Genomic DNA, 23548 nt, shown 5'->3' on the forward strand with positions numbered 1-23548 from the left:
AGTCCAAGTGAGCCCCAAAAGGGGAAACATAAAGTGTGACTGAGAAGGTGGTACGCTACACAAAAGACCTACTTGATTTTGCTAACATGTATGGACAGAAACCTGGAGAATATGTATGGGAATGGCTACTGAGGGTGTGGGATAATGGTGCAAGGAATGTAAGATTGGATCAGTCTGAGTTTATTGATTTAGGCCCACTAAGTATGTATTCTTTCATTCAGTTTTTCAGCTGGAGAAGTTAGGAAAGGATCTAATAGTTTTTTGGTTGGCTTACTGAAGCATGGATTATGTGGTAGCCTACCTTAAGTCAAGTTGAAGTACCAAACCTGCCTTGGTATAATGTAGAAGAAGGTATTCAGAGGCTTAGGGGAATTGGCCTGTTAGAATGGATTTATTAGATTAAACCCCTAGAGCCAGAAATGGAGAGTCTAGAAAACAAGGCTTTCACCAGTACAGTGAGGAATAAATTTGTGAAGGGAGCTCCAGCATCCTTGAAGACTGCTGTGATTGCTAATTTATGTAAACCTGATTTGACAGTGGGAACTGCCCTAATTGAACTAAGATACTTAACTGCGATAGGGCTGATTGGACTCCATGGTAATAGGGGCCAAGTGGCAGCAATTAATTGACAAAGGCAAGGTGGGCATGGTTACCATAATGGATGGAAGAGTAGGAACAGTAATGAGAATAGCCTGACTCATGTGGAATTATGGCATTGGCTACTTGCTCATGGTGTTCCTAGTAGTGAAATACATGGCAAGCCTACTAAATATTTACTTGATTTGTATAGACAGAAGAATTTTAGGTCATGTGAACAGCAACCTAGATTGAATTGCCAGAATACAGAGTCACGACCTCTCAATCAATTCCCAGACTTGAGTCAGTTTACAGACCCACAACCCCTTGAATGAAGGGGAGGCGAGGTCCCTTTGAGGGAGGACCCCATTACCAATATCTATATTGTCACTCTTCCAGCCTTCCCCAAAGGGATATGGGACCTTTTATGAGAGTGACTGTTCATTGGGGAAAAGGAAATAATTAGACTTTTTTGGGATTACTGGACACTGGCTCTGAATTGACATTGATTCCAGGAGACCCAAAATGTCACTGTGGCCCACCAGTAAGAGTGGGGGCATATGGAGGTCAAGTTATTGATGGAGTCATAGCTAAGGTGCATCTCACAGTTGGTCCAGTGGGTCCCCGAACCCATCCTGTAGTGATTTCCCCAGTGCCAGAATGCATAATTAGAATAGATATACTGAGCAATTGGCAGAATTCCCACATTGGGTCCCTGACATGTGGAGTAAGGGCTATTCTGGTAGGAAAAGCCAAGTGGAAGCCATTAGAACTGCCTCTACCTACAAAAATAGTAAACCAAAAGCAGTACCGCATCCCTGGAGGGGTTGCAGAGATTACTGCCACCATCAAGGACTTGAGAGATGCAGGGGTGGTGATTCCCACCACATCCCCATTTAATTAGCCTATTTGGCCTGTGCAAAAAACAGGTGGATCTTGGAGAATGACAGTAGATTATCATAAACTTAATCAGGTGGTGACTCCAATTGCAGCTGCTATTCCTGATGTGGTTTCATTGCTTGAGCAAACTAGTACATCTCCTGGTACTTGGTATGCAGGTATTGATCTGGCCAATGCCTTTTTCTTGATACCAGTTTCAAAGGACCATCAGAAGCAGTTTGCCTTCAGTTGGCAAGGCCAACAGTATACTTTTACAGTCCTTCCTCAGGGGTATATCAACTCCCTGGCACTATGTCATGATTTAGACCATAGGGATCTTGATCTCCTTTCCCTTCCACAAGACATCACACTGGTCCATTTTATTGGTAACATTATGCTGATGGGACCTAGTAAAGAGGTATCAATGATGCTAGACTTATTGGTGAGACATATGTGTGCTAGAGGTTGGGAAATTAACCCAAAAAAATTCAGGCACCTTCCATCTCAGTGAAATTTCTAGGGATCCAATGGTGTGGGGCATGTAGAGATATTCCTGCTAAAGTGAAGGATAAGCTATTGTATCTGGCTTCCCCCAGAACTAAAAAGGAGGCACAACGTCTGGTGGGACTCTTTGGGTTTTGGAGGCAGCATATCCCTCATTTGGGTGTGTTGCTGTGGCCTATTTATCAAGTGACTCGGAGAGCTACTAGTTTTGAGTGGGGCCAAGAACAACAAAAGGCTCTGCAACAGGTTCAGGCTGCCATGCAGGCTATTCTGAAACTTGGGCCATATGATCCGACTGATCCAATGGTGTTTGAAGTATCTGTAGTAGACAGAGATGCTGTTTGGAGTCTTTGGCAGGTCCCTATGGGTGAATCACAACGCAGGCCCTTGGGATTTTGGAGCAAAGCCCTGCCATCCTCTGCAGATAACTACTCTTCTTTTGAGAAATAGCTTTTGGCTTGTTACTGGGCTTTAGTAGAGACTGAACACCTAACCATGGGCCACAAAGTCACCATGAGGCCTGAGCTTCCCATCATGAACTGGGTGTTGTCTGACCCACAGAGTCATAAAGTTGTACATGCACAGCAGCACTCCATCATTAAACGGAAGTGGTATATCAGAGATCAGGCTCAAGAAGGACCTGAAGGTATAAGTTGCATGAGGAAGTGGCCCATATGCCTATGGTCTCCACTCCAGTCACATTCCCTCTCCCATTCTGCAACTATGGCCTCATGGGGAGTTCCTTATGACTAGTTGACTGAGGAAGAGAAAACTCGTGCCTGGTTTACAGATAGTTCTGCATGATATGCAGGCACCACTTGAAAGTGGACAGCAGCGGCACTGCAGCCCCTTTCTGGGACTTCCTTGAAAGACAGTGGTGAGGGGAAATCCACCCAATGGGCAGAACTTCGAGCCATGCATCTGGCTGTTCACTTTGCATGGAATAAGAAATGGCCAGATGTGCGATTATATACGGATTCATGGGCGGTGGCTAATGGCTTAGCTGGATGGTCTGGGACTTGGAAGGAGCATGACTGGAAGATTGGTGATAAGGATGATGGGAAAGAGTATGTGGATAGATCTCTCTGAATGGGCCAAAGGAGTAAAGATATTTGTGTCTCATGTGAATGTCCAATAAAAGGTGACTTCATCAGAGGAGGACTTTAACAATCAAGTGGATAGGATGACACACTCAGTGGAAACCAGCCATCCTTTTTCCCCAGTTACTCCTGTCATTGCTCAGTGGGCTCATGAATAAAGTGGCCATGGTGGCAGGGATGGAAGTTATACATGGGCTCAGCAACATGGACTCCCGCTTACCAAGGCTGATTTGGCTGCCACCACTCCTGAGTGCTCAGTCTGCCAGCAGCAGAGACCAACACTGAGTCAGCAACATGGAACCATTCCTCGAGGTGATCAGCCAGCAACGTGGTGGCAGGTTGATTACATTGGACCACTTCCATCATGGAAAGGACAGTGTTTTGTTCTTACGGAATAGATACTTATTCTGGATGTGTATTTGCCTTCCCTGCATGCAATACCAAAACTACCATCTGTGGACTTACACAATGCCTTATCCACCATCATGGTGTCCCACACAGCATTGCTTCGGATCAAGGGACTCACTTCACAGCAAATGAAGTGCAGCAGTGGGCTTATGCTCATGGAATTCACTGGTCTTACCATGTTTCCCATCATCCTGAAGCAGCTAGCTTGATATAACTGTGGAATGGCCTGCTAAAAACACAATTACAGCACCAGTTAGGTGACAATACCTTGAAGGGTTGGGGCAGTGTTTTCCAGGAGGCTGTATATGCTCTAAACCAGCATCCAATATATAGTTCTGTTTCTCCAATAGCCAGGATTCACAGGTCCAGGAACCAAGGGGTGGAAACAGGAGTGGTACCACTCACTATTACCCCTAGTGACCCACTCAGAAAATTTTTGTTTCCTGTCCCTGCTACCCTATGCTCTGCTGGTCTGGAGATCTTAGTCCCAAAGGGAGGAACACTCCCACCTGGAGACACAATACTGATTGCATTGAACTGGAAATTAAGAATGCCACCCGGCCATTTTGGCTTCCTCATACCTCTGGATCAACAGACAAAGAAGGACATCACTGTACTATCTAGTGTGATAAATCCTGATTACCAAGGGCAAACTGGATTGACTTTACCTAATGGAGGTAAAGAAGAATATGTCTGGAATACAGGAGATTCTTTAGGACGTCTTTTAGTACTATCATGCCCTGTGCTTAAAATCAATGGAAAATTACAGCAACCCAATTCTGATATGACTGCTAACGGCCCAGATCCTTCAGGAATGAAGGTTTGGGTCACCCACCAGGCAAAGAACCACGACCAGCTATGTGCTTGCTGAGGGCAAGGGAAATACAGAATGGGTGGTAGAAGAAGGTAGTCCTGAATAGCAGCTACAACCACGTGACCAGCTGCAGAAACGAGAACTGTGATTGTTCTATTTCTTCATTGTATATGTGCATCAAATATTTTTGTTTCCTTCTGTTATGAATTGTGAAATGTAAATAAGGTTAATGCATTTCGATTGTACGTGTATTAGCGTATCATGTTAGGCACAAATATGACTTTATAATTGTCCTTACTTAGAGATTATATATGGTTAAGAAGATGTGTACAACTGCCAAGTTGACAAGGGGTGGACTGTGATAGTTGGAGCTGTGTGTCAACTTGGCTGGACCACAATTCTGTGTGGTTTAAGCAGTTGTAATGTGGTTATTCCCATGATGGGATCAGATGAATATGTTTTGAGCAGCCAGTCTGTTGAAAGGGACTTTCCCTAGGGGTGTGGACTGCTTCCAGTATATTTATGAACATCCTGGGAAAAGAGACATTCTTCTGTGGATCAGGATTCTGTTGTGCTGCCTACAACAGTCTGTGAGTGAACAATCCACCATTAGGCCTGGAGATCTTGGATTCGTCGTCATTCATTGGAGTCAACAGCCGGTGTACTGCCTGCCAACCTTGAGCTCCTCAGCACCTGCAGCTGCAAGAGTCGGGAAAAGCCTACAGCTTGACGTGGAAAAGCCTCCAGCTTGATGTTTGATCCATGAACTTTGGACTTGCCAGCTTCTATAAGTGTGTGAGCCATTTTCCTAAGATAAATTTCTCTCTCTATATATATATAAGCTTTACTGGTTTTGTTTCTCTAAAGAACCCAGTCTAACACATCGGCCATTTGTGTATCTTCTTGGGAGAAATGCCTGTTCACGTCCTTCTCCTGTTTTTGATTGGGCTTTTTGCCATCTTGTTGAGTTGCAGGGGTTCTCTGTGTAGTACCACGTTTGGTTTACAGACATAGTCTCCGTTCTGTAGGTTGTCTTTTCACCTTCTTGCAATTTATGTATTTTTTCTGTTTGTTTCTTGTGCTCTTGGTGAGGATCAGTTCATTTTTCTAAGCCCACAAGCCCTTGTAGTCCTTCCATCGTCAAAGTTCAGCTATAGGAGGTGCCTGTCAGAATGTCTTCAGACATGGCTTCCCAGAGAGATGCTGTGACCCGTGCAGAGCCTCCTTGACCGTGGCAGGGGTGAGGTGGGGCCGCCGTTGTCCCTGTGTGCTTTGTGAATCTCTCCGTGTCTTGCTTCCCGACTCACAGCCCATGTTGCCACTGCCGCGGGGGGGATCATCTTCTTCTTCACCTACCTGCCCTACATGCTCGTGACCTTCAGCTACACTCAGAGGAGCCACCTCCAAAAGATCACCTCCTGCCTCTTCTCCAACGTCGCCATGGCACTGGGAATCCGGCTCATATACATATTGGAGGCAAAAGGTGAGTTATTGCTTTCCCTTGATGCTCTGCCATGGCAGACAGGCCAGCTGGGCCTTGGTTTCAAATAAAAATAACCGGCATACCCCCGAAACCATTGGCCAAGATCGTCTTACCTTAAACCAAAAACATCCTGTGATGTCTTCTCAAAACCAAGGAGTAGTTCAGCTGAACTAGCAAAAAGTGGCTGCCTTGAGCGTGATGCTCTTTAAGAATGACCTCTACGTGGTCAGGTGGGCAGCAGGCACTTGGAAGGTTAGATGAGGGACTTAGGACCAGGGAGTTGATGTCAGTGAGGGAGGAACAATTGGCCAAGGAGGGTGACAGTGGGTGGAGTCCATGTCCCTGTCCGCGAACGGCTCATGTCAAAACGGCCGAGCTGCTGTGTGTTTTGCTGTGTGCATTCTCAACAACACAACAAAATAAGTAAAATTATAAAAAGCTGGTGCGTTTGCATCAGGGTTTCGAGCTTTTACAATATGCTAACAACAGCAGTGACTCCCGTGGGGGTAATGAGGAGACAGAGGATGGGGCCCTGTCGTCACACAGCCCATGGGGTAGCCAGGGACACAGGTTATGCCTGTGTGATTCTGTAGATAGAAGGTACACAGACTTTTTAGGACGATTATGGTTGATTATAAGTCCAAATAGTAGAACGGAGCAGATAGCATAGGATGTTTTACTAACAGGCTCCAGCCAAGGCCTTGTTAGAAATGCAGAATCCTAGACCTCCCCAACTCCTGGCCAGAATCTGCAGTCTTTAAAGGAACACCTTGTTGCATTTTTGGTGAAGATTTGCACGCCAGTGAGGTTTCCGTTCAGCAACTTCCGCACAGTGTGCCCAGGGGTGTTGGTTACATTCGACACAAGCTCTACGCGGCATTCATGTCGTTTCTGATCTCGTTCCCTTTCCAGTGATCTTGTTTCCCTTGCCTTCCCATCTTTGCTGTGGATCAGGCGTGGACCGTTGGGTCTAGAATTGTATCATAGCATAATCTGCACGTGACTCATCTGAGCCTTCCCACTCTCGTGGGGTCTGGCCCGTGTATCTGCTCACCTTAAAGTGAGTCTCTCCTGTGGTGGCCCTGATTTCCACCTCCCCAGTCCCGCTAAGGGCCTGGTAGTGCAGTGGTTAAGCACTCTGCTGCTAACCTGAAGGTTGGTGGTTTGAGTCTACCCAGCGGCTCCTCAGGAGAAGGACCTGGTGGCCCACATGCGTAAAGATCACAGCGTGGGACACCCTCTAAGGCAGCTCTTCTCTGTCACGTGGGGCGGCTGTGAGTCGAGGATCAACTCACTAACACCCAGCGTGTCCGAGCAGGGCGGCACCAGCTGTCCGGTGTCATGGATGCTTGAGATGAGTGAGTGTGGTCAGCTTGTACTTCCATCAGACACTTGGGCACCACTTAGGGTCCATATCTCCATACGCACCCGGGAGGTGGTCCCAGCCTTTCCTCAGTACTTTTGTTTATTCATAGACTAAGAATGTATTGAATGTCTCCCACTCTGCAGGAAAAAGATAAGGCAGTCCACTTCTGTAAAGATTCACAGTCTGGGAGACCCTGTGGGCAGTTCCATTCTGTCCTCTAGGGGCGCTGTGGGTCAGAATGGACTCCAGGGCAGTGGGTGTGGTTTAGGCTTTGCTTCTGTGAAGATTGACAGCCTTGGAGACCCTGTGGGCAGTTCCACTCTGTCCTCTAGGGGCGCTGTGGGTCAGAATGGACTCCAGGCAGTGGGTGTGGCTTGGGCTTTGCTTCTGTGAAGATTGACAGCCTGGGAGACCCTGTGGGGCAGGTCCACTCTGTCCTTTAGGGGTGCTGTGGGTCGGAATCAACTCCACGGCAGTGGGTGTGGTTTTGGGCTTTGCTTCCAAAAAGATTGTTGTTTGTTGTTATGTGCCCTCAAGTCGGACTCGACTCAGCGACCCTTTCTTGGGTTTCTGAGGCGGTATCACTAGGGAAGTAGATTGCCCAACCTCCCTTCCAAGGAGTGCTTGGTGGGTTTGAACAGCTAGCCTTCTGGTTAGCAGTCAAGTGCCTTAGGCACTACTCTACCATAGAGATTACAGCCTTAGAAACCCTGTGTGCAGTTCCACCCTGTCCTCTAGGGGTGCTGTGGGTCAGAACTGAAGCGACAGTGGGTCTGCTTTTGGGTTTCGAGTGTCTGCTGCACACGAGGCTCTGTGCGCGATGTTGTCGCTGCTGTGCTGAGTCGAGGCCCCTGGCCTCAGGAGAGCAGTAAGTGAGCAGATTCACACCGCCATCCAGGAAGCTTTGCCGTCAGAGTGAGTGCACGGCACCCCGAGGTGCACAGGTGGGCATCTCCTTGTCTGGGAAGTGGGTGTGCATGCTTCTCAGGTAAGGAGAGGGCTGTGCTGGCCTTTGAAGGAAGAATTAACCGAGCAGGAAGGTGAGGAGGGGCGGCAGGCCCACAGGCCGCGTGCGGAAGCCGGGAGGTGAGTCTCAGATCCCCAAGTCCTTGAGCTCCTCACTTCCCAGTGCTGCTAAAACCACTGCCGCCTGCTGGCAACACTGAAAATGTTTTTTCTCCTGGGAGAAACCGCACTTCTCTTTCCTGTGTCCGTCCCTACATGCCCAGGCACAGACAGTCAGGCTGTGGGCTGTGCCCTTGGCCTGGCCCCGCTGCCTTAATGAGGAAGTGTGGGTGCCGGACCTCCTCTCTGTCTCGCGTGCTGGTGGAGAACCTCTTCTCCTGTCTCCCCAGGTGTGGGCCTGCAGTGGAGGAACATGGGCCGTGTGAGTGGAGACTTCAACCTCACTCAGGTGCTGCTGATGCTGCTGCTTGATTCCTTCTTGTACGGCCTAGTGGCCTGGTACCTGGAGTCCGTCTTCCCAGGGCAGTATGGCACGTCCAGGCCCTGGTACTTCTTTGCCATGGTGAGTCCCAGTGCTCCTTCGTGGGGTCCTGTGTGAAGTCTGCAACTCCAGGGAGGCTCTGCCCTGGATCCCCCCGCAGCCCGTCGGCCGTGGTCGCCGGTGGGCATCGTGCCACCAGTGCAGTGGTGGGTTCCTCCCTGGGTGCCTGCCAAGGTCAGGCCCGCCCCCACCCCAGCATCACCCACCATGCGGGAGCATCGGGTCGGGGCTGAGCAGAGGCCCTGTGAGCCCAGGGGCAGCCTTTACCTACCCCCAGTTCCCATAGGCACTTCTCACCTGTGATGCCTACACTTTTCTAATGGTCAGTGTCATCATACCTGATTCAGTCCTCGCTTGGTGGCCTCTGCTGAGTGACATGGGTCTTCAGCTGTCCTCCTCAGCCCCCTTCCTTGGAGGTTGGAGACATGGATAAGTGGGAGATGCTGCCTTTCCCCAGCCCACAGGGACACTGCCTGCCCCCAGGACGGCACCCCAGGGCCCTGGGGGTGACGGTAGGATGTGTTGCTCCATCCTCGGGACCATGGCTGGGGGCGGGAATGCGGTTCGTTAGCGGCCAGTCCGTGGACGGGTTACTTCGTTGTTGTTGTTGTTTGCCATCGAGTCAGCCCCGACTCATAGTGACCCCTCCTTGGGTTTCCAAGGCAGTATCACTACCGAAGTAGGAATGCCCAACCTTCCTTCTGAGGAGTGGCTGGTGGGTTTGAACCGCCAGCCTTCTGGTTAACAGTCAAGTGCCTTAGGCACTATGCTACCAGAGCTCCTCTAGGCGCCATTAAATAATCCAACAGAGAAACTCGGGAAGGGAACTTTTTCACATTTCGTTGTTGAGAACGCTCACAGCTAAACTCAGGGCAGCTCAGCCGTCTCTGTGCTCGGCTCCGGGGCTCTGGTTCCGCTCTTGGAGCCGTACAGCCCTTCTCACCCGCTCGCTGAGCCGTTCTCCGGCGTTAGCACCACCTCACTGCCGCTCTCACCTCTCAAGGTGCTGTTGGCGGCTTGATCCCACGGAGTCGGTGCTCCAGGCAGACCTTGTCACTCGTCAAGGGAAACTGTCGTTCGGTGGAAAGATTTCCTGGAATATTTTGGTTTAAGGTTTAAGGATTATCTCAGGGCAATAGTTTCATGAATTCATCCCACTTCAGTGGCTCCAGAAAGTCTGGAGTCCATGGAAAAAGGAATTTACCCAAATCTTTAGTTTCCAGAAAAAGAGAATCTGTTTACGTAGATGTACTAATGTATCTGTTGGCTTCCTCTCCAGCCCTCCTACTGGCAAGGGAAACCCATACCTTTTGCAAACTCAGTGCTGCAAGTCGGGCATTCCAAGCCTGCTCTGAAGAAGTTTCTTCAAGAAGAGCCAGTTGGCTTGATGAAAAGCGTTGAAATCCAGCATCTGTACAAGGTACCCATTGTGAAATCTTCCCAACCGCTCAGGGAGTGGGCCGTATAGGCCTCTGTTCTTTCTGACTGTGGTTCCCTGTTCATTTCATGATCATTGTTCCTGTGTTAGGGGCCGTGGCGTCACTTCTGACTCACAGCAGCCCCGTGTGCAGCCAAAGGAAACGCGGCCCAGGCCTGCCCCGTCCCCGCAGTCGCTGCTGTATTTGAGCCCGTTGTGCAGCCGCTGCGTCAGTGTCTGGTGAGGGCTTCAGCTTCCACGCTGACCCTCTGCTTTACCGAGCGTGGACAGGTCCACAGTACGTGAGACAACGCCTCACCATCCTTGCTTCCAAGGGACATTCGGGCTGTCCTTCTGAGACAGATTTGTTCGTTCTTCTGGCAGTCCATGGTACAGTCAATATTCTTCACCACCGCCGTGAGTCAGACGCATCGGTTCTTTGGTCTTCCTCATCCCTAATGTAGGCTGTGCTCTTTGAGCTTCATCACTAAGAGCTTCAAGTCCTCACTTTCAGCAAGCAGGATTGTGTCACCTGCATATCACAGGTTGTTAATGAGTCTTCCTCCAATCCTGATGACAGGTTCTTCTTCACATAGTCTAGCTTCTTGGATCATTTGCTCAGCATGCAGATTGAATAAGTACGATGAAAGGGTACAGCCCTGATGCACATCTTTCCTGATTTGAAACCACACAGTAGGCCCTTGTTCTGTTTGAACATCTGCCTCTTGGTCTATGTGCAGATTCCTTAAGAGCATGATTGAATGTTCTGGAATTCTCATTCTTCACAGTGTTATCCATAATTTATTATGACCCACACAGTCAGGGAGCTCTGGTAGTGTAGTGCTTAAGGCACTTGACTGCTAACCAGAAGGCTGGTGGTTCAAACCCACTAGCCACTCCTCAGAAAGAAGGTTGAGCAATCTACTTGTGTAGTGATACCACCTCAGAAACCCAAGAAGGGGTCGCTATGAGTCGGATATGACTCCATGACACATAACAACAACCACACAGTCAAATGCATTTACATGGTCAACAAGGCAAGGTAAACATCTTTCTCGCATTTTCTACTTTCAGCTAAAATCTATCTGACATCAGTAATGATAGCCCTCATTCCACAGCCTTTTCTGAATCCAGCTGGAATTTCTGTCAGTTCCCTGTCTATGTACTGCTACAATTTTTTTTTAATTGTGATTTGGGTGAAAGTTTACAGAGCAAATTCATTTTCCATACAGCAGTTCGTACATATTTTGTTTCATGACATTGACTGCAATTCCCCACAGTGTAGCAGCTCTCTTTCCACCTCCCACCATAGTTACCTCTTTCCTGTGTCATTCTTTCCTATGCATTCCTGCCTCCTGAGTTGCCCTTATGTTCTCCCACGATCACTCCAAAGAGTAGATCTATCTGATGTAAATGTTCACCCCATGTGCCTGTCCGTTGTTCGGCTGGAAGCCACAGGAACAGATTCAGTTCCAGACCTGAAGGGTAACTAGTATTGGGGGTTGCACCAGACTCTGTCAGACCAGCAAACCTGGTCTTCTTTATGATTTTGAATTTTGTTCCACAAGTTCTCCCACCATATCCAGGATCTCCTGCATTGATCCCTCTCTGAGTGGTTGATGGTGGTAGCTGGGCACTATCTAGTTCTGGTCTCATGGTTGTATAGGCTGAGGATCCGATGGTCTGCTAGTCTCTTGGACTAATTGTTTCCATGTGTCTTTGGTTTTGTTCATTCTTTTTTGCTCTGGACAAGCAGAGACCCTTTGTTGCCTCTAGATGGCTGGTTGCAAGCTTTTAAGACCCCCGTCACTGTTCACCAAAGTAGGATGTAAAACAATGTGTTTTTTTGTAATATGTTATGCCAGTTGAGCTTGGTGTCCCTTGTGACCATGGTCCTGAGCCCACAGGTCCAGCTACTCGCTCCCTCAGGGTAGCTGGCTGTGGCCAAGAAGCCACCACAACCTTGGCTCTTGTCAGCTGTACTGTACACCTGGATGTTCTTACAGCGCATACAAACATGCATGGGGAAACATTGTCTGCCAACCCTATGCATGGTCCTGGGCACACACCTCTCTGCCTGATCCTTCAGCCTGTCCACCCTGACATCCATTTTGGTCTTTTTTTTCCTTTCTTATATTTTTAATAAACTTTGTTTGCTTCCTGCTCTTGAGGTTATCTGACAGCTTATCTGGTTTTCGATCACTGGTGTTCAGTGCATCAAAGCTGTTCTTCAGGTGGTCTCTGAATTTAGATGGGTCGACTCAGGGTTGTACTTTGGCTCTTATGGGCTTGTTTTCATTTTCTTCAGCTTCAGCTTGAACTTGCATATGAGTAATAGATGCTCTGTTCTGCAGTCAGACCTGGCCTTGTTCTGACAATTTGAGCTTCTCCCTCGACTCTTTCCACAGATATGTCAATTTGATTACTGTGTACTCCTCTCAGTTAAACCCATATATATATTCACCATTTATGTTGTTGGAAAAAATCATATTCTGTGAAAAACCAAAAACCAAACCCACTGCCATCGAGTTGATTCCAACTCATAGCAACCCTAGAGGACAGAGTAGAACTGCCCCATAAGGTTTTCAAGGCTATAAGATTGATGGCTCCACTCCTGTTTCCACATTTCAGTTATGTGTCAGAGCAGGGCCACTCCTGGTACCATATTCTGTTCTAGTTACCTAGTGCTCCTCCGATAGGAATATGCCACAAATAGGATGCTTGAACAAACAGGAGTTTATTCTCTTACGATTTTGGAAGGTATAAGTCCAAGTTTAAAACGCCAGGCTCTAGGGGCTGGGTGAAAGCCCCTCGACCTTGGGCGTCAGCTGTGCCTCTGGCTCCCGGCCCACTGAAGCTGGAGGCTTTCTTCACTCAGGCAGCTGCTGGCTGCTGAGGCGGACAAACTCAGGGTTGACAAGTAAAAGGCACAGTTCCAATGCTACCAAACCATGTGGCAGACCATTAATTCATGTCCGTTCAAAGTCCCAAGGTCAGCAGATCATGGCAGGCTACTGAATAAAGACTCAACTACATGCAGGGCTCAAGTTTGCCAAAAAGCTGGAGACCTTCCTCAAAGCTGCTTCTTACACACTGGAAGCAGCCCACATTCCTAAAGCAGCTGCTCAGCCACTCCAGTGGATCCCACCATGGAGCTGACTGCCGAGCTCACCCTGGGGAACAACGACACCCAGCTGCCCAGCCACTCAGCCAGGCCCCGCCAGGCTGACACCAACCTTCACTACCACAATTCCACCCCTTGTCAACTTGACACCTATATAGACCTTCATTGGGTGGCATCTGTTCAGATCTTTTTCACTGGGTGGCTCTAGTTCCCTGTTCCTCTGAATGGCAATCTCACCCCTTGACCTGGTGGGTCCCGTTCCTCTGCCTCTTGGTTGTGGCAGCCCCGCCCCCTCACTCTTGGGTAAAGGCTATGGCTCCATCCCACTGGCCCACATGAACAAGCAGCCCCACCTTCCAGAACCAAGTTGGTGAAGGCCTGGCTCTTTGACACCTAGGAGGCTATGGTGGTTCTACCCCCAAAGCCCATGGTCTTACCCTTGAGGCTGAGGCAGCTCTGCTTCCAGTTTCCTTGGTCTCACCGCTTCTGCCAATTAATGCCTGAGGCAACCCACTCCACCGGGAATCTCCTGCCCAAAGGACACTCAGCTTTCTTGCCCCGTGGGCTGGCCAACCTGCTACTCTGTCTCATGCTGGTCTCCTCTACCAATTAATGCCTGAAGGGAACCCACTCTATCAGGAAGCCACCTACCCAGTGGCATCCAGCTTTCTCCTCTTTGGGCTGGTAAGGCTATCACTGTCTCATGCTGGTCTCGGCTCTGCTCCTGCCGCCGCTCATGCCGCATGCCGGGCTCTCTCTGCCAGGGTCTCGGGTCAAGGATGCACTCCACTCCTGTTTCCACATTTTAGGTATCAGAGCAGCACCCCACTCTCTTGGTACCACACTCTGTTTTGGTTACCTCTGTGCTGCTCTAACAGAAAATACCACAGATAGGATGGCTTTAACAAACCGGAATTTATCGTTACCATTTTTGGAGGCTATAAGTCCAAGTTCAAAGTGGCAGTCTCTGGGGGCTGTGTGAAAGCCCCTTGACCTTGGGCTTCAGCTCTGCCTCTTGTTTCTGGCCCACTGAAGCTAGAGGTTTTTCTTCACTCAGACAGCTGCTGGCTGCTGAGGCTGACAAGCTCAAAGTTGACAATTGAAAAGGCATAGTCCCAATATCACCAAAGCACATGGCAGGCCACTAATTCAAGTCCATTAAAAATCCCAAGATTGGCAGTGCATGGCAGGCTGCTGTATGAAGACTTGACTGTGTGCAGGGTCCGGATTTTTTTGGTTTTGGTTTAATTTTATGGAAGCAGACTGCCTCATTTTTCTCTCATGGAGTAGCTAGTGGGTTCAAACTGTCAACCTTTTGATTGATGGTTTTGTTAAAGCCAAATGCTTTTAACCACTGCGCTACCAGAGCTTGTTACGTTTTTGTGATGGAGTATTTTAATTCCACCCAACGACACAGAACAAGGCTTGTCTCTCAGTGTCAGAAGAGAAGGCCCCACTTGTGTTCCAAGCTTGTCACCCTGAGTTCTTCCTGGGTTCAGGTTCCATGTGCCAAGTTCCAGGGACCCCTGCGAGGCCCCGTGGGATTTCTTCCAGTCTATAGCTCTAGGCTGTTCAGCTCCTCCCCACCCCCCAGCTTTTTTTAAATTTCTGTTGTAATTTGGGTGAAAGTTTACAGAGCAAATTCACTTTCCATACAGCAGCACACACATACACTTTGTCTCATGACATTGAATGCAATTTCCCACAATGAAGCAGCTCCCCTCCTACATCCTTCGCGTAGTTACCTCTTCCCTGAGTCCTTCCCTCCCATGCACTCCTGCCCCCACCCCAGCTGTCTCCCTGTGCATACACAGTCCTTCTATTCTCCCATGATTGAGCTCTGCATGGAGTGTATGTCCCTAATGTCAGCTCATGTGCCTGTCTTTTGTTTGGCTGGAAGCTGCAGGAGTGGGTTCAATTGCAGATCTGAAGGGCAGCATAGTTTCAGGGGTTCCACCAGGCTCCATCAGATCAGAAAACCTGGTCCCTTTTTTTAAATTTTATTTTCAGTTTTGTTCCACATTGTTCTCCCTTTCTATCCAGGATCTCCTACATAGATCCCCCTCTGAGCAGTTGACAGATGCACCATCTTGTTCTTCTGGTCTCATAGTCATATAGGCTGCAGATCGCATGGTGTACCAGTCCCTTGGACTAATTGTTTCTGTGCGTCTTTGGTTTTCTTCATTCTTCTTTGCTCTAGACAAGGAGAGACCCATCGTTGCATATAGATGGCTGCTTGCAAGCTTAGATTCCAGTCACTAATCACCATAGTAGGATGTGCCACAGCGTTTGTGTAGTATGTTATGCCAGTTGAGCTTGATGTCCCCTGTGACCATGGTCCCGAGCCTGCAGGTCTGTCCGCTGGCTCCCTCTGGGTAGCTGTCAGCTCCCTTTTTACACTTCCACCTATCCTCACACTGATGAGCGAGGACGGAAAGTGAGTGTGGGCACATGGCAGGGCAGGTGCTCCAGAAGTGACCCCATGTGTGCCTGTCACGGGGCCAATCACGACAGTCTCCTCCACAGGTGTTCCACACGGGAAGGAGCCAGAATGTGGCAGTCAGGGACCTGACCATGAATCTGTACAGGGGGCAGATCACTGTTCTTCTGGGACACAATGGAGCAGGGAAGTCCACCACCTGCTCCATGCTCACAGGTGTGTGCTGCCAGCTGGGGGGTGGGGCACGGAGTCCTGGACTAGGGCTCGATGTCCGCTCCGGCTCCCCTCACGCGTTTCCAGGACCAGTCTGGTGTCAGGCTTTCAGTTAGATGTTTTTACCCTGTGCTCAGTGACTAAGGAGCCCTTGTGGTGCAACTGCTAACCGAAGGCTGGGTATTCGGACCCATCAGGGCTCCACAAGGGAGAGTCCAGAGTCCTGGGGATCCGCTCCCATGAAGATGACAGTCTAGGGGACCCCAGGGGCAGTTCTACCTGTCAGTGCCATTCTGTCCTCTAGGGGCACTGTGGGTCCGAGTGGACTCCATGGCAGTGGGTGTGGTTTGGGCTTCCAGGAAGACTGACAGCCTTGAAAACCCTCTAGGGCAATTCCATTCTGTCCTCTAGGGGTGCTGTGAACATGGTGACAACAAGCATGCAAAGCTGGGTACAGACTAAGGTCCTCCCAACCCCCACACACTTCTTCCCATTTGCAGAGCACGGCAGGGAGGTCCCTGGCCCTCCCAGCCAGCTCACCCCATCGCTCCTTGTGGCTTGCAGATGTCCTTTCCAGAGAGACTTTTTGGTGGCAGTCGAGGAGTGTGGTGGGTCCGTGGGGCCTGGGCTCCCCCTCTGGAGCCAGGACTGTAACAGTCAGGCCCAGCACATACTTACTTGGTGGGCCGGTTGGGGTCTACAGTTGAGCCCACACACACCCATCTCCTCAACTGGTGCACAGTATTGTCTCTGGGGCGTGGTACTCTCTCAGGCACAGGCCTCGTTACCTCTGGCAGTGACCATTAGCATTTAGGGAAGACCTCCTTTCCTCAGTAGACTTGTGAGGCCCTTGCTGCCTAAAAGGTCGTCCAGCTGGAGCTCCCGGCCGTGCAGTCCAGGGGGCAGCCAATACCAGCATTGTTCAGGTGGTCGGCTAGTAGACGGCACAGGGACGCGGTCAGCAAGAGATGAACAGACGCGCCGGTCCGCTCACTGTGTGCTCTGCCTGCCAGTGACCCGGGGATGTGTCTTCATTCGTTCTAGGTCTCCTCCCCCCTTCACGTGGCCAGGTTTATATCAATGGCCACAAAATTTCGGAAGATACGGCTCAAGTTCGAAAGGGCTTGGGCTGGTGTCCCCAGCATGACATCCTGTTTGATGACCTGACCGTGACAGAGCACCTGTATTTCTATGCCCAGGTGAGCCGGCTCCTGGGGCAGCGAGGTGGCCTGCAGTTCTCAACCTGGGAAGGTCTCAAAACCTCCAGACGCGTTTCTCTGAGCATCTGGGGTCAGGTGGGGAGGGCAGTGGCACTGAAGTCAAGACTCCTGAGTTAAAGAGTTTCTAAAGCAATCATTGTAGTTTTGTGTGTTTATGGTATGATTTATGTTATTGTCATGAAATTCACATAACATAAAATTCACCATTTTACCCATTACAAAAGTGGGCCTTCCCGTGGTTTTAGCATCTTCACGACGTTGTGCAGCCTCACCTCTCCCGAAATCCGGGACATTTCCATCCACCCAGAAGAAGCATTGTACCCTTCCTGACCCTGTCCCCAGCCCGCAGCAACCACAGATCCCTTTCTGTCTCATCCTCCTCTGCGTATTGCATGGCGATGGAATCAGACGGTGCGGCCTGTCCTGCATGTTGCAGGCTCCTTTGTGTCATGCCGTGTGTCAGTATCTCACTCCTGCTTATGGCTGCATGATGGTCCATTGTGTGGAGACCACAGCTGGGTCATTCATTCATCCACTGATGGCCATAACGCATGGTGCTGCTGTGAACTTTGTGTGCATGTTTTTGTGTGAACGTCCAATTTCATTTCTCTTGGTGGATACCAGGAGTGGAGTTGCTGGCTCATGCACTAGCTCTGTGGAACTGCCACGTTGTTTTCCACAGCAGATGGGTCACTTTACCTTCTCGCCAGCAACAGATGAGAGTCCCGCTTTCCCTGTATCTTCACCAAACTCGGTATCTTTGCCTCTTTTTCCTTTTCTCCCTTCCTTCCTTTGCTTCTCCTTTCTCTTCCTCTTCCCCTTCCTTCCTTTCTAATGTGGCAGCCAGCCTGGTGGGGGTGAAGTGGTCTGTCCTTGTGGCTTTGGTTTGCATTTCCTGGTAACTCCTGATGCTCAGCATTTCCTCATGTGCTTACTGGCTTTTTTTTTTTTTTTTAATTGTGATTTGGGTGAAAGTTTACAGAGCAAATTCACTTTCCATACAGCAGCTTACATACACTTTGTCTCTTGACATTGACTACAATTTACCACAAGACAACAGCTCCCCTCTCACTTCCTCCCCATAGTTACCTCTTCCCTGTGTCCACCCCTCCATGCACTCCTGCCCCCTGAGCTGTCTCCCTGTGCACACACAGCTCTTCTTTCTCCCATGATTGTTCTCTCCAAGGGGTGTATCTACCTCAGGTAAATGTTCAACTCATATGCCTGTCTTTTGTTTGGCTGGAAGCCACAGGTGTGGGTTCAATTCCAGACCTGAAGGGCAGCTAGGGGCCATAGTCTCAGTGGTTCCATCAGGCTCTATCACACCAGCAAACCTGATCCATTTTTCTTTTCTTTAAATAATTTTGAATTTTTTTCACATTGTTCTCCCACTCTGTCCAGGATCTCCTACACAGATCCCTCTTTGAGTGGTTGACAGTGGTAGCTGGGCACCATCTAGTTCTTCTGGTCTCATAGTTGTATAGGCTACAGATCGCATGGTATACCAGTCACTTGGACTAACTGTTTCCATGCATCTTTGGTTTCCTTCATTCTTCTTTGCTCTGGACGAGGCGAGAACCATCATTGAATCTAGATGCCGCTTGCAAGCTTTTAAGATCCCAGTTGCTACTCACCACAGTAGGATGTGGAACGATGTTTTGTGTAGTATGTTATGCCAGTGCTTATTGGCTACTTAGGGTATCTTCTTTGGACAAGTGTCTGTGTGTGTCCTTTGCCATTTTTGAATTGGGTTATTTATGATTTTATTGTTGAGTTGTGAAATTATTGTTAATACCTTAACCAGAAGGCTGGTGGTTCAAACCCACCAGCTACTCCTAGGAAGGATGGTTGGGCAATCTACTTCCATAGTGATACTGCCTCGGAAACCCAAGGACGGGTCTCTGTGAGTTGGATCCAACTGAATGGCAGTGAGGGTGGGGGTCTGGGTTCAAGCTCCTGATCCAATAATATGACTTACAAAAATTTTCTGCTATTCTATGGATTGTCTTTTCACTTTTTTTGATCTCGTTCTTTGATAAAAAATATTTAAAATTTTAATGAAGTTCAGTTTATCTGTTTGCTTTTGTTGCTTGTGCTTTTGGTGTCCTACTTTAACCAAGGATTTCCTGATCCAGGGTCACGAAGAGTGGCTTCGTGAAGCATTGCTTTGTGAACTGTGACAGAGAGGTATTGTTTCTTCTAAGAACTGCACGGTTTTAAGTCTTAAATTTAGATCTTTGCTCCATCTCAGTTGATTTTGTATATGGTTTGAGGGAGCAGTCCAGCTCTATTGAATGTGGACATGCAGTCCAGCACAATTTGTTGAAAACACTGTTTTCCCCATTAAAGGTCTTGGTGTGCTTGTCAGAAATTGATTGCCCTTAAATGTGAGGGCTATTTCTGGACTTTTAATTCCATTCCATGTGCAAATGTGTCTCCCCTTATGCTAAGACACACTGTCACTGTGGAGAAAGTTTCTGATTGGGAAGTACGAGTCTTCCAATAATTTTGTGCTTTGACAAGATTCTTTTGGCTGTTCTGCGTCCCTTGCATTTTTCATTGACTTTGGGATCAGCTCGCCATTTCTGAAAGCAACAGTCATTGGATTTTGATAGGGATTGTCTCGACTCTAGATCAATGTGGGAAGCACTGCCATCTTACCAGTATTAAGTCTTCCAATCCTTGAACACAGGGTATCTTTCCGTTTACTTAGATCTTCTTTAATTTCTTTCAACAGTGTTTTGTAGTTTGAGGGGTATAAGTTTTGTACTTCTGTGGTTACATTTATTCCTAAGGAATTTACTCCTAGTTTTGCTGCTGTAAGTGGAGTTTTTTCTTCACCTTGTTCATCGCTAGTATATAGAAACTGATTTTTGTATATTGATCTTATGTCCTGTAAGTTTGCTGAATTAATTTACTAGCTCTCATAGTTTTCTGTGGATTGGTTCAGATTTTCTGCATACAGATAGTATCACCTGCAAAAAGACAGGATTTCCCTTCTTCCTTCCCTTGTACTAGAACTTCTGGTGCGACATGTAATACAATTGCGGGCATCCCCGTGCTGTCTGAGATGGTGGCTGTTGTCAGGTGCTGTTGAGTTGCGTCCAGCTATTAGCAACACGCAGAACGAAACCCTGCCGGGCCCTGCGTCAGCCTCACAATCACTGCTGTACCTGAGCTCACCATTGCAGCCACTGTGTCCGTCTGTCTCGTTGAGGGTCTTCCTCTTTCTCGCAGACCCTCTCCTTCACCAAGCGTGCTGTCCTTCTCCAGGGACAGGTCCCTCCTGACAACATGTCTGAAGTGCGTGAGACACTCTCGCCGTCCTAGCTCCCGAGGCGCGTTCTGGCTGTACTTTATCCCGGACAGACCTGCTTGTCCTTCTGGCAGTCCGCAGAGCAGTCCTCATTCTTCAGCAGCACCGTAATTCAGGGCCGCAATGCTTCTTCCGCAATCATCGCCCAGCTTTTATATGCATATGAGGTGATTGAAAATACCATGGCTTGGGTGCAGCGCACCTTAGTCTTCACAGTGACATCTTGAGTCTCTAACCCTGTAAAGAGGTCTTTTGCAGCAGATTTGTTCAATGCAATATATCATCCGATTTCTTGACTGCTGCTTCCATGGACGTGGATTGTGGATCCAAGTGAAACAAAATCCTTACGACTTTACTCTCTTCTCTGTTTATCATTATACTGCTTACTGGTCCAGTTGGAAGGGTTTGTGTTTTCTTTACGTTGAAGTAATCCATCTGGAGGCCTAAAGTCTCCAATCGTCAGTCATCTTCATTTGCAGCAACGTTGTGTCACGTGTGTATCTCAGAGTGTTAACGAGTCTTCCTCCAGTCCTGGTGCCATGCTCTTCTCCAAACAGTTCCAACTTCGCAGATTATGTGCTTAGCACACCAGTTGAATAAGTATGGTGAAGGGATACAACCCTGACGCAACCTGATGTGTCACCGCCAGGCTGCGGGGCATCAGCTGGCAGGGGTGGGGCTCAAACACACATCCGCTGACTCCTTCACTGTTGTCGCAAACCCTCTCCGTGCCCACCGGCTGGTGCTCATCGTACTTCTGCTAGAGGAACAGCAGCAACCTGGTTTCCTGATTTAAACCACGCAGCATCCCTTGTTCTGTTCAAACAACAGCCTCTTGGTCTATGTGCAGGTTCCTCATGAGCTCAGTTAAGGGTTCCAGAACACTTACTTGTTCTGATCTTAGGGGGAGTTTTCAGTCTTTTTTGCTGGCCGTCTATTTTCACCATGAAATATGATGTTAGGTGTGTGTTTTTTATTGATACCTTCTGGCAGGTTAAGGAACTGTGGTGTCTCAGTGGTTAAAATGTTCAGCTGCTGAGTTCTGGTAAGATGGCGGACTAGGCAGAAAGACTGCACAGACCCTCTTCAACAAAGAAAAGGGAAACCAATTAACACCGACCTAGAAGATAATCCTGTACCCCTGAGCCTTGAAGGGAAGGATATAGAAGTGGACTAAACCCCAACTAGCAGAAGAATTTGCATGAAAATACTGAAAAAGGAGTCAGAGGGAGCTGCGGTCTGGCAGCGATCCTGACGGCATGGCACAGGCAGCTTGGAGATTCCCAAGTGGTGGTAAGACCTAAGAATTAATCTAAAAATCAGCCCTGCTAGCCAGGGTCTGCATGGAGGACTGCTCTGGTGGCTGGGGAATAAACGGAGAAGGCAAAGAGAAAGGCAGGCGGAGCTGTGGACTTTTGCTGGTCTGGAGGGCGCCGCCATTTTGAATGTTTAAAAGCAGCTTGACTATTTTGGATATTTAAAGAAACAGCGCTCTCGCAGATTCCTGGGGCTTAAGAACACGTTCTGCTTTCCAGCAACCCCAAGGACACTCCAGACCTGCAAGACTGAAAAGGTACGACATTCCTCTTGTTACTCTTATATCCCACACCTGCTTGGTGAATGGAGGTGCGGCCATCCCCCACTCCCACCTACCTTCTGGGTCCATAGGAACTCCATCACAGTCTGTGTGCTCAGACGGAGCCTGGGTGCCCTGCCGTCCTCCACCGATTTTTTTTTTCCCTCTCTTTTTATTTTTCACTTTATTTTTTCTGGTGATTAGTTTGCTTGTATTTGTCTGTTTTAAAACAACTATTATTATTAATACTTTGGTCCTTTTTACTATTATTCTCAATCTTTTCAGCATTTTTTCCTTTCCCTGTTCCTGGTTTTAATTTTTTTTTTAAGTGTTTTTCTTTCCCCCCCCCTTTTTTCTCTTGGTTAACCCTGTTCCTTGTTTTTCTTTTTTCATTTTTCCCATTCTTTTTCCTTCATATTCTCCTTCTCTACCTTTTTTCTCTTAGTGCCCTATCCCCAGATATTGCAGGTTTTCTTGTGTTTTCTTCTTCTTTTTCCCTTTTTTCTTTTTTTGGTTACTGTTCCTGTGTGATTACATGGTGTGTTTTTTGTCCATGTGCTTTTAGTTTTTTCTTGGTTATTTAATTGTAATGTTTGTCTAACTGAGTGGGAGACAGCAACAGTCCCAATGAGACACAACTACACCCACACCTCCTGCAACTTCACTTACTGAATGAGAGCCACTACCTCCTTTTCCACCAATGGGCCAACGATAAAAAAAAACACCAAGAAAAGCCTGAATCACCCTTGGCTGCTCTTCACAAACAGTTAACAGAGATCTAAATACAACAGTGCCACGATGCCTCGGAAACAACAGACCATCACAGTCCACACAAAGAAGCAGGATAAAGTGGTAGAAACAAGGGAGCAGGATACAGACCCAGAACACATCCCTGAGGAAGAAGCAGCATTGGAACTCTCTGATAAGGAATTCAAAAGAACTATATTTAGGTATCTTCAAAGGATTGAGAGACAGACCAAAGAAAACACAGAAAAAAACTTGGAAGAATTTTGGGGAGAAAATACAAGAACAAAATGACAAAATAAATGAAAAATTAGAAATTATGCTAAATCTACAGACAGAAATCCAAAAGATTAATACTAAATTGTCAGAAATAGATAACACATTGGAAGGGCAAAGGAGAAGAATTGATGTGATGGAAGACAGAATTAATGAGACTGAAGATAAATACCTGAATATTTCTTTGGAAAGGGATCAATCAGAAAAAAAATCAAAACAAAATTAAGAAAGCCTAAGGTTCATGTGGGATACCATCAAAAGGAATAACTTACATGTCATTGGAATTCCAGAACAGGAAGAGAAAAACAAAACCACTGAGAAAATTGTCCAAGATTTGCTGGAGGAGAACTTCCCTGAAATGATGAAAGATGAGAATGTATCCATCCAGGAAGTCCAGCGAACCCCAAACAGGATAGATCCCAAAAGAAAATCACCAAGACACATCATCATCAAACTCATCAAAACCAAAGACAAAGACAGAATCCTGAAAGCAGTATGGGAAAAACAAAAAGTTACCTATAAAGGACAGCCAGTAAGAATAAGCTCTGATTTCTCAGCAGAAATCATGCAAGCAAGAAGGCAATG

General features: G+C 48.0%; 1 protein-coding gene across 1 annotated transcript in view; it reads left to right on the forward strand.

Annotated features, from left to right (window-relative positions):
• LOC103196012 (ATP-binding cassette sub-family A member 17-like) overlaps window positions 1-23548 on the forward strand; it is a 112373-nt gene that overhangs the window by 33652 nt on the left and 55173 nt on the right. Inside the window, exons 8-12 of the mRNA XM_007939668.1 lie at window positions 5591-5764; window positions 8486-8658; window positions 9917-10057; window positions 15705-15834; window positions 16876-17030. Of these exons, the coding sequence (XP_007937859.1) occupies window positions 5591-5764; window positions 8486-8658; window positions 9917-10057; window positions 15705-15834; window positions 16876-17030 (773 nt within the window). The remainder of the gene's footprint in view (window positions 1-5590; window positions 5765-8485; window positions 8659-9916; window positions 10058-15704; window positions 15835-16875; window positions 17031-23548) is intronic.

The sequence above is a fragment of the Orycteropus afer genome, unplaced genomic scaffold (genome assembly GCF_000298275.1).
Source record: "Orycteropus afer afer isolate SDZICR_OR568_19922 unplaced genomic scaffold, OryAfe1.0 scaffold00061, whole genome shotgun sequence".
Lineage (NCBI taxonomy): Eukaryota > Metazoa > Chordata > Mammalia > Tubulidentata > Orycteropodidae > Orycteropus > Orycteropus afer.